The sequence below is a fragment of the Ovis aries genome, chromosome 10 (assembly GCF_016772045.2).
Source record: "Ovis aries strain OAR_USU_Benz2616 breed Rambouillet chromosome 10, ARS-UI_Ramb_v3.0, whole genome shotgun sequence".
NCBI lineage: Eukaryota > Metazoa > Chordata > Mammalia > Artiodactyla > Bovidae > Ovis > Ovis aries.
The window spans coordinates 53,483,608-53,500,105 of record NC_056063.1 but is presented as its reverse complement, the minus strand read 5'-3'; the positions used below and the strand labels follow the sequence as shown (position 1 = coordinate 53,500,105).

The 16,498-nt window shown below is 42.0% G+C and overlaps 1 protein-coding gene across 4 annotated transcripts in view; it reads right to left on the bottom strand.

Moving 5' to 3' along the window:
* Nucleotides 1-980: 980 nt before the first annotated feature.
* The window catches only part of SLAIN1 (SLAIN motif family member 1), a 60,627-nt gene continuing 45,109 nt past the window's right edge, over nucleotides 981-16,498 (bottom strand). For 3 of the 4 annotated variants that reach the window (XM_042254964.1, XM_015098227.3, XM_042254966.2), the window contains 3 exons: nucleotides 15,392-15,547; nucleotides 11,756-12,038; nucleotides 9,372-10,467 (listed from right to left, as the gene is read on the bottom strand). In XM_042254964.1, coding sequence (XP_042110898.1) covers nucleotides 10,392-10,467; nucleotides 11,756-12,038; nucleotides 15,392-15,547 — 515 coding nt within the window. In that variant the 3' untranslated portion in view covers nucleotides 9,372-10,391. Of the gene's footprint in view, nucleotides 1,865-9,371; nucleotides 10,468-11,755; nucleotides 12,039-15,391; nucleotides 15,548-16,498 lie in introns of those variants that run through there. The other variant, XM_042254965.2, reaches the window with a different exon arrangement.

Below are 16,498 nucleotides of genomic sequence, written 5' to 3'. Positions count from 1 at the left end.
TCACCAATATTCCAAATCGCTTCTGCTTCCTGGACACCCAAGATCTTGTTTCCTACTTCCTGTGCAGCGAGAGAGGCCGTGTGAGCAGCTCTGGTTACATGGAGTGGAGATGGCCCACATCCCTCTCGCTCTGGGGTACTCGGGGCTTGGTCTCTGTCTGACTCAGTTTTCTCTCTGCTTTGATGAGCCCTGCTGCTCCCTGTTGAGAAAGTCCTGTTATTGGAAGGGGCAGCATGACTACTGTGTAGCAAAGGCTGCTCTGATTCCACTGGACCCCAGGCAGTGGTCCCCAACCTTTCTGGCACCAGGAACCAATTTCGCGGAAGACACTTTCTCCACAGAACTGGGCAAGGGGCATGGTTTGGGGATGATTCGAGTGCATTACATTCATTATGCACTTTATTTCTATCATTATTATTATTATTATCAGCTCCACCTCAGATCATCAGGCATTAGATCCTGGAGGTTGGGGACACCTGCCCTAGAGCACACAAGAGAAATGGCTGTTTTTAGCCTGAAATGTGGAGATTCGTTGTTACTACAAGATAATCCACATCAGGGGTTAGGAAAACTTTTCTGTAAAGGGTCACAAAGTAAACATGTTAGGCGTTGCAGGCCATGCCTCGTCTCCGTCACATATGCTCTACACAATTCTATAAAAATGTAAAAATCACTATTAGCTTGTATGAAGATTGTGGGAAGATGGGCTGTGGGCCGGGATCAGTAGTGTGCACTGTCAGCCAGCCAGTTGTGTCTTTTTTGTTGTTGTTAATTTTCATTTTAATTGGAGGCTAATTACTTTACAATATTGTAGTGGTTTTCACCATACATTCACATGAATCAGCCATGGGTGTACATGTGTTCCCCATCCTGAATCCCCCTGCCCACTTCCCTCCCCATCCCATCCCTCAGGGTCGTCCCAGTGCACCAGCCCTGAGCGCCCTGTCTCATGCATTGAGCCTGGACTGGCGATCTATTTCACATATAATATACATGTTTCAATGCTATTCTCTCAAATCAACCCACCCTCGCCTTCTCCCACAGAGTCCAAAAGTCTGTTCTATACATCTGTGTCTCTTTCGCTGTCGCATACAGGGTCATCGTTACCATCTTTCTAAATTCCATATATATGTGTTAATATACTGTATTGGTGTTTTTCTTTCTGGCTTACTTCACTCTGTATAATAGGCTCCAGTTTCTTTGAAGCTGGAGAAGGCAAAGCTTTGTCACCCAACATAGCAGATGGGGAGATCTGGGGACTTAACACCCTTTTGTCTGCCAGAAGACGCTGAACAAACATCTCAGCTCTGAGTGGGAGACCCTCTGGGGTGTGCTCACTCTTTCCCAGAGTATAGTTATGGGCTTCAATTTTGGCAGGTGGCCGAATAAACCCCCTTGAGTGCCCCCTTTCCTGGTTCTCCCGATTCCCACTCACCTGTGGCACGTCCCACACCTCCCAGTTAAACTGCTGACCGTTGTCTCAGAATCTGACTCTGTTGTCATTTTTCACTCAGTCATGTGCGACTCTTTGCAGCCCCATGGACTGGAGCACACCAGGCTTCCCTGTCCTTCACCATTTCCCGGAGTTTGCTCAAACTAATGTCCACTGAGTTGGTGATGCCATCTAACCGTGGCATCCTCTGTCCTTCCCTTCTCCTCCTGCCTTCAAACTTTCCCAGCATCAGGGTCTTTTCCAGTGAGTCGACTCTTTGCATCAGGTGGCCAAAGTATTGGAGCTTCAGGATCAGTCCTTCCAGTGAATATTCAGAGTTGACTGCCTCTGGGAAAAGTCAGATGAATAGATCTGTGCGTAGCAGCCCAGCTGTTACTGCAGGAATGGAGCCCTTCTGTGCTACTGACTTAACTGTCAAGCGGTGAGAGATAAGGAAAACGACATCAGAGTGGTGACCCACGTCATGCCCCTGTCACAGCAACACACCTGTGATAGCTTCTCATCTGGGAGGCTGCGGAGAACGGACCACAGCCCCTACTCACATCTCATCATTGGACATGACGTTCACCGAAATGGCTCTGCCAAGCCCGTGTGTTAAACTGGCTTAGCTCTGGTTAAACACTCTTCTAGGAAGGGACCAAACTCTGCCTATCTTCTCCAGGTCTCCTATGTCTTTCCCTTCCCTATCCACAGTCTGAAGGCAAGCACAGTCATCTCTGTGGTGGGTATGATGCGGGGGTCCAATGGGGGTGGCTCCCTCCCCTGCAGAGAATAGCTGAAACCCTTATCCCTCAGACTTTCTTGCTGTAAGGATTCCAGATGCACCCCAGGCTCCACTGGTCAGATGCTCTTGCAGGCATGTAATTACCCTGGGCGTGTGCGTGCTCTGTCGTGTCTCTTTAATGTTGTTCAGTCACTAAGTCGTGTCTGACTTTTTGGGTCCCCATGGACTATAGACCTCCAGGCTCAGCTGTCCATGGAATTTTCCAAGCAAGAAATACCAGAGTGGGTGGCCAATTTCCTACTCTAGGGGATCTTCCCAGCCCAGGGATCGAACATGCGTCCTTGTGTCTCCTGGGTTGACGGTTGGACCCTTTAGCAAACATCTGACGTTTTGTGGGCAAACATGGAGGCACTGGCTTTATTCTGTGGCAACATCAGCAGGAGTCCCTTATCTGATCAGTGCTTTCATGGGTGGGACACGTGGGCACATGATCCATCTGCTTTTTGTTGCCATAGATCTGGAGGGCACGGTGATGAAGCCTGGATGCAGCATGTCCTGGTCCCTGGACCAGAGCATGGACAGTGCATTAGTGGAGCCAAGGATTCCGGGGCAGCTTCTGATTCTGTCTGCCCCATCCCTCGTACCATTAGCCCGTCTCCTGGTCTGCAATGCGGGGTAAGGAGCTGTTCTCAGAGGCCCACCTGTCTTTCCAGTGATCTTACAGGCATTCATTTCCTACATCAAATTCCTTCTGCTTCAAAACAGCTAGTCTGTGGACCCTGCACTGAACCCAGGCTGATGCCGTCTTAGATGGCATTCTTGCCTTCCAGTCTTCTCTCGGCAGGAGTTGGCTCCCTTCTGCACTCTGCATGGGTTCCAAGTCCCCCTAAATTAGCCCTTGCCCACGCCTTCAGCTGAGTCTCTTCCAGCGCTCCGCTGCATGCAGCAGGCTGCTAAATGGAACAGCTCACCAGACTGACCAAGCATTTTAGCATCTGTTCTTGCACATGCCATTTCCCTGCTCATGTACTGGCCCCTCCACAAGGAATGACCACCCCACTCTGTGCTCACTTCCACACTTGGCTCTCCGTAGTCCTTTCTCCATGTAAAATGAATTTTAACTTCACATTTGTACAAGTTACTTTTTTGGCTAAAAGCCAGGGTTCACATCTGAGCTCTGACACCCAATAGCTCTGTGACATTGTTTAACTTCTCTAATAGGTAACAAAGACACATGGCATATGAGCTCATGTATATCCTAAACAGGAACGAGAACGAGCTCCTAAATTCAGAGAACAAACTGCTGGTTCCCAGAGGCTGGTGGAGAGTAGGTTAAAAATGGGTGAAGAGGGTCAAAAAGTATCCATTTCCTGGTATAAAATTAATTCTAGGGATGTAGAAAAACAAAATAAAGTGGGGATGCTAATAGTATTTAGAGGCTTCCCGGTGGCTCAGCAGTAAAGTATCCACCTGCATGCAGGAGATGTGAGAGACTCTGGTTCAGTTCCTGGGTCAGGAAGATCCCCTGGAGGAGGTGACCTACTCCAATATTCTTGCCTGAGAAATCCCATGGACAGAAGAGCCTGGAGGGCTACTGTCCATGAAATCAAAAGAGTCATATAATACAACTGAGCATATGACTGAACATGCACACACAATAGTATTTACATCAGTGGGTGTTTTAACTGTGCTTTCTTAGATTTGTTATGTCTGTTTGGCATCCGTTCATCAGAGTCAAACTATCAACCAAGTGTTGACCTCTCTCCTGAGTGGGCAGACTGGCTGCTTCAAGGCCGGGTCCCCAACCCCTTCTTATCCAGTTCTCACACACCAAACCCATACTCCCCGGTCCTCATCAAACCAGGGCCAAGTACTACGCAACTAGAAACACCTTATAGCAAGCCCCCGCCACCCTGCCCCTGGAACTATTCAGATCAGCCAGTTCTAGACTGTTTATTCTGCCTGGCTATTCTTCCTTGCAGAGAACCCAGCTAGAGACTCCAGCCTAGACTTCCGCCTCCTGACCACAGCCTGGCTCTGCGTGCTGTGACCTGCCCCTTCCTCTCCGGAAATGTGAGTCATAAAAGTCTTCTTTCAGTGGATCAACCTCCTGATGTCATCACTCAGTCACTTCCACAAATTAAAACCACACAGGTGTAATTTTAGAACAAACTGTGTGAAGATTAAATTAGAAGAAAACTTCTAAAGAGCTTCGTGGAGTGTCGGGCACATAGGAAGAAAAGTGTTAGTGTTACTATTAATAAATAGCTTCCCACTGAACTTGGGAGTAAAATTCAAAGCCCTTCCTTATTTGAGGTTCCACCAGCTCCTGCTCCTGCCTCTCTCTCCAGCCAGGGCTGCCTTTGTGGGCCGGGACCTGTGCAGTGGCACGTAGCCTGGTGCTCAGAAGGGCCCTGTGGTTGGTTTAATGCTGTACTGCTGCCATCCTGTAATTCTTAGTGTGTTTTCACACTGTTCATTGTGAACTGGGCCCACAAAACACGGAGCCAGTTGGGCCATTAAGGTCCAGCCCCACCAGCGTTTTTTGGCCCTGTATACACTCCCAAATTTTTCGTCTTTACCAAAAATAACTATCCCATTTGTCTTCATTTGATGAATTCATATGCATCCTCAGCTTAAATCTCTAAAGGCCTTTCTGGAGCATCCTCCCCACTCCTCCCATCCCTGTTATTCTGTATCTTAGCTCCTTGCTTGTCCCTTTATAGGAAAGACATGGTATTCGTTAGATCTGAATTTCTCTCTTACTAGAATCAAGAGTGTCACTTCCATGAAGGCAGAGACCACAACTGACTTGCTGGCTGGGTCACCCTGGGAGCCTCTCAGAACAAAACCTGACAGCCTCAGAGATTTGTTGGCTGAGTGAACTCAGAACCTGTTTTAAGATCAAACTGCTGACCTTACAGAAGCTGGTCATTCCCTTGGTCCGGTCACCACTCTTTCTCTAAATACATTTTATCATACAGTGTTGCACTGTTTACATGGCTAAGTCTGATTTCTCTGAATTTTAAGGAGTCCCCAAAATCTAAATATTGTCTCTTCTCCCTAGTCCCTGGCTGAATCATGAATTTCACATACAATTAAAGAGTTAGATGTAAGGTGATTTGGGGGTCCTTTTGTTACCTAGGAGGATGATAAAGGTAAATTATTATTTGATAGGTTAAGAGCGCAAATTGTCATTTTAGGGGTTAACCACTAAAAGAGCAAAGGAGGATTAGGGTATAATTTTCAAACAGGAGACAAAGGTAGAATGAAAATACGATCTAAAGGAAGACAAAAATGGGGGAGAAGGAATAGATTTAACAAACAAAACTCATTAAGAAGGTGACAGATTTCTATCTAAATATGTCAGTAATATTTTATATACAATGGCTTAAATGATCAAGTTCAAGGACAAAGACTTTCATTATAGGTTTTAAAAAGTACTGAACCGTATGCTGTTTAACCTAATAATAGAAGTTTGAAAGCAAAGGTTTAAAAATATATGTCATACAAACACTAAAAGAAAGATGTAGCTATTTAAGATCTGAAAAATAGATTTTTAAGACATTTTAAAAAAAAGATAAAGACTAGTTCAAAGGTAACAGGTTCACTTTGCCAGGAAGATGAAAGATACTAAATATGTACACACCAAATCCTGTGGCATAAGAAGACATACAGCAAAATCTGACAAACTATAAAGAGTATATAGATAATCCACCGATAAAGTAAGAGGTTTAATCATGCTTTTGGAAGTAGAAAAAACACAACATCAGATTTTTAAAACATGACTGGACTGGACTCCAGGCCCCAGTCAGTGACTTTACCACTAAGATTTATCACATACGTAAGGGAGAAATAACTCCAATATTAAACAAATCCTCCCAGCTACAAAAACACAAAATACTCCCCAATTCATTTTATGAGACTAACACCGTCTTCATTCCAAAACCTAATAGGGACAGTTTGAGATGGAAAAAGTATAGAACTATTCCAAAAATTGGACAAAACTTCTAAATATTAGTAAATCAATCTATTTTTAAGAAGAATAATGCATTATGACCAAGTTGGATTTATCTCAATAATTCAAGGTTGATTCAACATTAGAAAAATCCATCACAAAGTCATCACATTAATAGATTAAATGAGATAATCAAAAAGCCAATGCTCTGTGGCAACCTAGAGGGGTGGGATGGGGAGGCAAGTGGGAGGGAGGTTCAGAAGGAAGAGGATGCATGTAGCCCTGTGGCAGATTCATGCGTTATATAGCAGAAACCATTACAATATTGTAAGTTAATTATCCTCCAATTAAAAATAAAATTTTTTAAAATGAGAATCACATTTTAATAGATGCAGGAAATTTGTTAAAATTCACATTCTTTTATGATAAACAGCTCTTTAGCAAATTTGAAACCTAATGGTAAAACCAGAAAGCTTTTCAGTTAGCAGAAAGATGGGTATCTGTTATCATTTATATGTAATACTTCATTGAAGATCATAGGCAAGCTATAAGAAAGAAATATAACATTCATACATTTGACTGTGTATATGAAGATTCTAAATATAAATTAACATAACTTACATACATTTAAGGTGGTTGAATAAAACATTTGAAACCAACCATTAGGAATGAAAATTTTAAAATATCATAAGTATAACATCACATAAAGAAGTATCACAGACCTAGAAATTAATCTTGCAAAAGGCATTTCAGTCCTCTGGGGAGAACCTGCATATTTTTATTGAAAGAGAAATTAAAGAATACCTCAGTCCGTAAAAGAAGAGGTAGACCATATTTGAGAATTTTAAAATTTAGTATGTAAACAGTCAATTTCCAACATATTGAATTACAACTTCAATGCAATCCCATCAAAATTCCAACAGGGTGTTTTTCTGGCTAGTTTATTTAAAAATACATACGGAAATGCAAAGGAACAAGAATATCCATGACACTCTTAAAGGAAAAGATACCAAAACTACTCTAGTTAGCAAAACCTAAGTATAAGGCTGTTTTGTGCTTAGCTGCTTAGTCGTATCATACTCTTTGTGGCCCCATCGACTGTGGCCCACCAGGCTCCTCTGTCCATGGAATTCTCCAGGCAAGAACACTGGAGTGTGTTGCCATTTCCTTCTCCAGGGGATCTTCCCAACCCAGCAATCGAACCTGTGTTTCTTGCATTGGCAGGCAGATTCTTTACCACAGAGCCATGACGGAAGCCTGTTATGTAGCAATAGCTAACTAGTACAGATGTCAGCTGGGCTAGATTGGCTGAGTTCACTCAGCACCACTGTTCCCTTCTGTGTAGGAGAACTGAGCTTCTCAGGACCCCTTTTCCTGTGTGAGTTCCGGCTTATTACCCAGTGTGAGGACTGCATGTGAGACAGAGGGTGTCCGTGAGCTCAGCCAGAGGACCATGGTTTTCAAACCTTCCCCACCCACAGCTTCATCTCTGTTGGAGGAACTCCATCCCTCTAGGGGCCAGCCCAAACACGTAGGGTTTTTCTTTTGGTTTCTAACAGTACATCCAATCCACAAAGAAATCCTGATAGCTACAGTTTTAAAAGGCAGCCTGAACCTGACCATTTTATCTCCTCCATCACTATCCTGCTGGCCTAGCTCATCCTCTCTTGCCTAAATCGAACAGTTCGTCTTTATGCATCTCCATTTCTCAGTCTGTTCCCACCAAATATGAGTGATACTTTTAAAAAGTCAAATCATGAACGCTGCTACTCAAAACCACGAACAGCTCCCATTCCAGAGTAGAGTCAAAGCCTCGCTGTGGCCCACATGCCCTCCACAGGCCTTTCCCTGTCTCCTTTCTGCCCTCATCTCTACCGCCTCCCTTGTGTTCCTTCTGCCTGCAGCCACATGGGCCTCTCTGCTCTTCCTCAGACATCCCGGACAGATGTACACTGTCCTAAGCCCTCGCCTAGGCGGCTTCCTCATTTCCAGCAGCTCTTCTCAAAGATGGCCCAGTCAATAGGTCTGGGGTGAGCTTGAAGATCTGCATTTTTAGTAAGCTTCCAAGAAATGCTGATTCTAATGCTGCTAGTGTGAGGACCACGTTCTGAGAAGCTGTACCCTAGGGCCTCTATTGATGTTCTCTTCTATGCATCTGGAATAAATGTTCTATACTACGCTAGAGAGAATTGTGAAAATGACCACCAACATCATTTTGTGTTCAGTAGAATTCCAGGTGAAAGAGGCTGTGAAATAACTTTAGGGCTGGCCCTCCAGCTCTAAGTCTTTGTTCAGGTGTCAACTTTTTAGTGAGATCTACCCAGATGACCCCACTTAATAGTGTGATCTCTCCCCATCTCCATTCTCTCAACTCTCCGTACGTTCAGCTCTTTCCTTTTCCTTTTTTGCCATAGCACTGAAGACCTAATGTATTGCAATTTACTTACTTGTAAGTGGTTTAGTATCTCTCTCCTAACTTGGAATGTAAATTCCAAGGTGCAGGGATCTTTGGTTTTTATTGCAAGGGCTGAACAGACTCTTTTGAATATAAATGAAATAGTTGATTTGCAAATGAGTTAAATTCTTTCATCTTCTCAGCAGAATATAAACTCATTTTTTATTAAATGTACTGACTTGACTACGTATGTTCACAGCAAGACTGCAGTAATGGTAAAAACCAGACTTCTGAGATCAGATATACCTGGATTCAAAAGTCAGCTTCACTGTTTTTCTCCATAGAACTATGTAGAAAGGCACACTTTCTAAAAATAAAAATCTCAAATAACTTCAGAAAAACTCTATTTTAAAACTTAGCATTAAAACCTTTACCTAACCTTCCCATAGCACCTTCTGGCAAAAAGTTTTCCAATATACATCAAATAAAGTGTAGACTAATAACAAACACCTTGCTGTTTCACTGACACTGAGAAAGTACTTCAAGTTCAACCCCCATAAAATACTGGCATCTCCACTGACAGTATTCACCCAGGAATGGGTTTCTAGTTCTTTGGGTTCTAGTGACCTTCCTACGTGGGACCCAAACCCCACTACAAAACTAAAATCTCACATCTCTTATCCCAAGCATTTGAGAGAAAGAGTTGTTTACAAATGTGAATACTCTGCCTACCCACTTTAGGTCTGACCGACCTGTATAAGAGCATTGCAACGCTTTCACAACTGCGGTGAAACATAGGCGTGGGGCTGGTATCATTTACGCTGCACATCCATGCGTGACCTGATATTGCCGAAATAGTCTTTATTTCTGAACATTCCAAAACAGCGGGGTACACAGTAACAAATATTAAGTCATATCCCGTAAGAAAGCATTCATTAGTGCAAATGGATTTTGTAAAAGGTCTATCAAAAAGATTTATTTGCTTTAAAATGCATTCATTTCCAGAAGCATTGTTAATAAAACGTTACAGTTTCATCCTCTGTAAAAGTATTGAAAATCAATTGTGGTACAGTAGCAAACATTGCAGATATTAAGTGCAATGAGCTCGTGATGCCATTATAAATGTCAAAGCCAGGAATGACAATAAATTAACAATGAAAACAACAAGACCCATTTCACACTGCTGTCTGGCTGTCTCCTTGTAATGCTTCAGCTTACATTGTGCTCATTCAACAGAAAATTATGTATCAATTGTGTGATGGATTTTTGCTGATATATCCCTAGAGCTAAAAAAATAGTACCTTACCACAAAAATATTTTTATGGCACAAAATTTAAGTTGTTCCATAGTGGTTCACATAGGTGTAAAAAGAAATAGGCACAAAAAATAAAATTCCTGTAAACTATAAAAAAGTAAATTTCAAAGCATACGTTATATAACCTAGTTGTAAATATGCAATGTATTAAAATACAGAACATGTAATGGGAAGATGTTTAGAACATGTAAGTAAATTGAACAGGTTAAAAAAAAAAACAAAAACCTCAGATGGCAAGGAAAGCATTATGGATACACCTCAATTCTCTCAAAAAGGATTCAGGTACATTATCAGTTCTACAAAAACTTCCTAGCTCTAAGTGTCACAATACTGCAACCGTGGATCTGTGACCACTGCAGTATCTCAGGCAAATATTTAAGTGCAATAATTAGTCTCTGGTGATTGGTCCACTGAAAAACAATGCAGTAGATGTGTTAAAATGCAGAAGGGAAAGAATATCCTGACACCCGCTGTTACCCAGCCAGCTGGGTAACACGACCCTCATTTCCAGTTCTTTCCCACTCCTTAAGGGTACAGAAAACAGCATCAGTAGCAACCGTCTCTCCAGTTTCCATCCCTCAGCGTGCTGAGTGAAGACAGAGGCTTTGGAGGCTGAAGGAAACTGTGAAGGGATTAAAAAAGGAAATGGCTTGTAAGTAACCAAGCAAGTCCCGTCACTCTCTCTGGTCTCCCCACCCCCACCCCAGCAGCGACAGCGTGCTGGCACTTTCCCACGTGTGCCTTGGGGCTCCGGCCGTCAACAGGCGCACTGCAGGAAAACCCAGTTCTCAGCACGTGCCACGAGTGTCGTATGTGCACAGGCAGATGTGTAACGTAAGTGGAAAATGACCAACATCCTTAACATGTAGTAAGAGCATTTTAAAATCAGAGAAAGATAATACATGACAGAAAAATGGCCTGTAAATATCAGCGGTTGCTTCACTGAAAATTTCTTCATGTAATTCTATTTGTATTCAATCTTACAAATAAATAATCAAGAAACTTGCCTATTACGTTGGCAGCGAATTTTTAAATATGTTAAAACCAATGTTTGCCTAAGTTTGGGGAACCAGACCCTCTATCTGGCAACGACAGCCTATCCAGGAGATTAGTTCGAAGACAGACATCCAAGGACAAATATACTGTCCACAGTTAACATAAGCATCAAACAATGTGATTCTATTCAGTCATGAATGAAACACAGCCCTGCATTGAACTAACACGCATGAAAGTGATTTCCATCTGGATAGTAACATTATTTATTTTGTTTTGCAATAGTTTCTAAATTTGCTTTTGATCTGAGCACCTATTATGCATCAGAAAACAAAAAATATACATACCTAATGCATAAATAAAGGAAAATTTCTTATTCCCACATCTTTTGCGAACTGTCACCATGGTTCCCCCTCCCTCTCCTCCTTCAAATACTAATTTCTTGTAAGGTTTTTATGTATTTACTGCCTCCATTGTTGCATCATCTAATCTGTCAACTCACTTTTATGGAATTGTTTTTTAACCATAAAACACTCCAGCAGATCCACTTCAGAAAGGGCACAACGTGACTGTGAGCTCATTGAACATGTGCCTGGCAAGCAATGTGGAATTTAAAAAATTCTACCTGGAACATACCAAAGTTCCCAACATAAGCTAATAAAGCCCCAACTAAACATCACTACGATGCTTTTAAAATCAAGACTGTGGGAGGAGGGTGTGTTGTGTACATGCCTAATATCATTTGTGACCATTCTGATTAAAAAAAAAGATTGAAAAGTATTAAATCCAGAGGCAGGAGGTCATGAGTCAGGGCACAAGGGGAAGAGTTACCGACCAGGGTTAGACAGAGGAAACATCACGGTGGTGCCTGCAGACCACAAACAGGGCTACAAGGAAGAACGGACCAAGGCTCTCACCTTCTGACAGGCTGTGCAATTTTGCTTCGAGGCAGGTTACTCCCATTTATTGCCAGTGAAGGTCTTGGAAGTGCACTGCGGCCCATGACGCCGGAAGCTGCAGCTTTGGTGGGGGTGGGGATCCCAGTGTTGGAGTATAACTGTAAGCTGTTGGATAAGGGCGCATTACTGCTGCCCTGGACGGTTGGGCTCACGTAGGCCGTGGCTTTAAGAGGCTGCCGCACTGACGCTGGGAAATGTCCCACGCTGTGCATCCTGTGCTGGAGCTGCCCTGGGGACGGAACTAGGAGGAAAATGAACATTGCACGTTCACCACTGCCTGCACAGGTGCCACGTTCAAAGACGCTGATGCTGTCTGAAAGGTTTTAAATGCACATACAAAGGTGTCTACATACTGGGCCCAGCTTCTTCTGAAACACAATATATATAAAGTGTTATCGTTCAGCAGCTAAGTTGTGCTAATCCAACTCTTTGCAACCCCATGGACTGTAGCATGCCAGGCTAAAGGCACCCAAACGTTAAGCCTAGAGAGAAATGAAAGCATGATATGAACACACTCATGTAACCATACCCACATCAAGACAGCAAAACACTGCTGGCGCTTCAGCAGCTTCTCACGTATCCTCTCCCAGTCAACATGCCCCCCAAGTGACTGTTACTTTCACTTTTATCACCACAGATTTGTTATTCCTATTTTGATCTTCATGTAAATGGAATTACAGAGTATGTTCTCTTCCGTGACTGGCTTCTTTGACTCAACATTATGTTTCTGAAATTTATCCATATATTTGCATTGAGGTGAGGTATTCCACGGAATGTATTTTATAATCCATTCTCCTGATGATGCAAAGCTTGGTTACTTCTAAGTCTGGGGTTTTATGAACATTCTTGAATATGTATTGGTGTTCAGATGTATTATATTACAAGTATATTCCAAATTTATAACTATTAGGATAAATGAAGTTAGCAAAGCTGCTGAACAGAATATCAAAACAGAAAAAAATCAGTTGTATTTCTAAATTATCAGTGAACTAAAATTTGAAAAAAATATTACTTATAAAAGCATTTTTAAGATAAAATACTTAGGAATAAACTGAACTACATCTGTATTAAACCTCTATATAGGAAGCTACATAACTTTGACAGATAAGAAGATCTAAGTAAATGAGGGGATATTCCATGTTAATGAATTAGAAAACTAATATTGTTAAGATACCAATTCTAAAATTTATCTACAGATTAAATGAAATTTCAAAAAGTCTATCATTTGAAATGAAACTCCAGAAGAGTTACTTCAGGAAGGCAGTCCTATTAGTCCCTTTAACTCTCCTACACACAAGACAGATAACTACATTAAGTTTAAAAAGAAATAATACAGAAACTAGTCAAGATTAATAGACACAATCCTAATTTTACAAATGAGAAAACAAGGATCAGAAAGGATACATAGTTTCCCATGAACTTATGCCCAAGCAAAGACCCAGACTCCAGCTGCAGACCTAGTGCCCTCCTTCCGGAGTCGCCTCTCCAACCTTCTCTGTTCACTTTGTTCACTCCAGAAGGCATACCAGTCCAGAACTTGCTCTTCATGAAACACAAGCGTGATGTTTATATACACGTACGATGTATAAAGGATATTCGCTTAGGGATCAAAGTCAATGAGAACAGAGTCCTGGGATCTGAAACAAGTTCATGACTGACCTCCTCTTACACATTAACACTCAAGTTCTTTTGTTTTCTCTCATTATTATGCTTGAGTTACACACAATGATTTTTCTATTTCCTTCATTTCTTTATGTTTATTAATTGCAATTCTTCTATAAAGAAGAATTTCCCCTCTTCTCCATTTATTCAATTAAGTATGAACCTATGATTATTTAATCTATGGGTTATAATCTTTTAATATAATCATTTATTCTGTGGCTCAATCTGTGGCAGGTTTGGTCTCTAGTAGTTTCATTAAGTTGTTTCCTATATCCTTTTGACATGCTCTTTCATCATTTTTTCAGGACTTCCATCAAGATTTTCCATTGTTTGTAGGGTATGTTCTATTTTGGGTTACTTTGATTTTTCTGGCACTCAAACTGTACTACTGATCCACATTGAATTAGAGCTCAAAAAACTCCTAAGCATTACCCTAGTTGCTACTGTGACTACTGTATTTCCCCTTTCTATGTTTATACTGTTGACTTTTATACTCAAGCACAGAACTTCTAACTCAGTTAAATTTCATCATGATGTATCTGGCCACCTGTCCTAACCTCCTGACATAAAATTAGAAAGCAGCCCTCAGTTTCCCACCATTAGTTCCTAGGCTATCTTCTGTGTCTTTACACAGGCCTTTAATTCAAATATTAACAGATGAAGCCCTAAGATCCAGCCCTACAGCGTTCATTTACACATTTGTTCAAACATCTCCTGAGAGCTATGGTCGACGCCCAGGAAAAGCCAATAAGCTAGTATGGAAGATAAACATAATGGCAGTCAAGTGTGACACACAGAGCGACGCAAGCAGCGACCGGAAACCTGACCCGTTCTCAGCATGTTCTGGAGGTACCTGGGGTAGTGTATCAGGGGCACCAAGGCGTCTGCTGGGTGGAAGCTGAAGACATCTGGTTGACAGTGCTTGGCCACACACTTGGCCTTCCAGGTCTGGGCACATCCGTACTGGGCCTGTGGCCTTGAATCTGCCTCCCAGGGGTCAATCTTGGACTTAACCCTGACTACCCATACAAGTCAGAGAAGGCAATGGCACTCCACTCCAGTACTCTTGCCTGGAAAATCCCATGGACGGAGGAGCCTGGTAGGCTGCAATCCATGGGGTGGCTAAGAGTCAGACACGACTGAATGACTTCACTTTCACTTTTCACTTTCATGCATTGGAGAAGGAAATGGCAACCCACTCCAGTGTTCTTGCCTAGAGAATCCCAGGGATGGCAGAGCTTGGTGGGCTGCCGTCTATGGGGTTGCACAGAGTCGGACACGACTGAAGCGACTTAGCAGTAGCAGCAGCAGCAGCAACCCATACAGGCAGCATGGGTTGGGGGTGGGGAACCTGGAGCCAAGACATCCCCACACAAAGTGAGAACACAAAACACTAGACTGTGCTGTCACCATGCTCCTCATCACTGGGTAAAACACACAGAGAATGAAAGGCTGTGGGCAAACTGCAATGGGGCAGCTAAATCCTACTCTTCAGTCACACTAGAACAGAACTGCATTTGCCCTGGGAAAGCTATGGACTGATGCAAAACAAGACCACGGTAAGAGCTGGACAGAAGAGCTGTGCTTTCCTCTGAGTAAACATATCAAGTGCACAGCTAGAAAGAAGCAGGACTGCGCAGAAAACATTTTTGTATGATGAGCAGAGAGATCAATCACCATTCAGGGCTTCTACTTCTATCCTTAAGTATAAAGGCTAACATAATTTGCTAATTATTAATTGGTAACATATAATTTGCTAATTATTAACAGGCACCAGTGAAAATACTTCTTAATGGTGAAATACAAAATAAAAGTCACAAGGATAAAGGTTTCCTGTAGTGTTCAGAGAAAGAAAGAAAAATGAAATAGTAAGATATTTTCCTAATGGTGTTATAACTAACTGAAAATTACCAAAAAATCTGTCATACTTACTACAAGACTGTATTCTTGAAAGTCCATTTGCAGCTCCATGCAAGCTTGAGTCAAAACTCTGACTATTCCGCACGGTGACTGGAGAACTCCCGTTGCTACTAACAGTGGTTGTACTTGGCATCCGAGCTAGGTTAGGCATACTTCTTCGGAGCTTGTCTAGAAAAGTATTTTACTGTGTTAAAAAAAAATCACTACTTTTATGCTGATTAAGACACTAGATTTCAAAAGTAAATACAAAGAGAAATCATATTTTGTTCAATGACAAACAAATTATCACACGTGTTATGAACTCTAAGAAGCTAACTGATTATCCCTCGTATAGGGAGACACTTAATGTCTTCAGAAAGGCTCCACCAAACAAACAGCTAATGGAAAGCATTTGTTCTTTAAAAAAGGGAGGGATTAGCTAGTCAATTAGCTGTCTGTTCTTAGATAAAATTATATCAAAATGAGGTTAGACAATAATCTTACAGCCATTAACATAAAAAAAAAACCTACAAATTGTTACATATTAGTTACAAAAAAAAAAAAAAAACACCTAGAGGTGTCAAACCAACTATTACTGAAACTTCTGCTAGAACATCAAAAAGGAAGAAATTCTTAAAATTCTACCTTGAGATGTTTTGAGATAGCCACTCATCACATCAACATGATCACATTAACTTCTAGGAAGTTTTAAGGGTCACGAGTATGCCACCAAATCTTTGGAGACTTCAAACACTTCCCTTTCTTTTTCTTGCTGAATACACCTTCTACCACCAAGAGGCAGCAGAGGGTAAGCCACGCACAGACCTCAGTGAATTTTAATTCAGCCACTAAGCATCTGAGCCTGTACGCACACACAAGACTGTAGCTCTACAATGTAGACAGTTTCCTCTTTATTAATACCATGCCCACAAGCTAACGTATATATATCAGGTCATTCAAGCTCAGAAAACAGATATATTTGAATACTAAGCAAAAACTCATTCAAGGACAAACCTGATTCCTTTTTCTCTCCTTCACACAGACACAGCTCCATCTCCATCTCTTAGATCCCTGAAGTCACCTATCTAAAAAGGGGTGTTATCTTCCAAGTTTCACCTCCCTTCCTCGTCCTCAACTCCA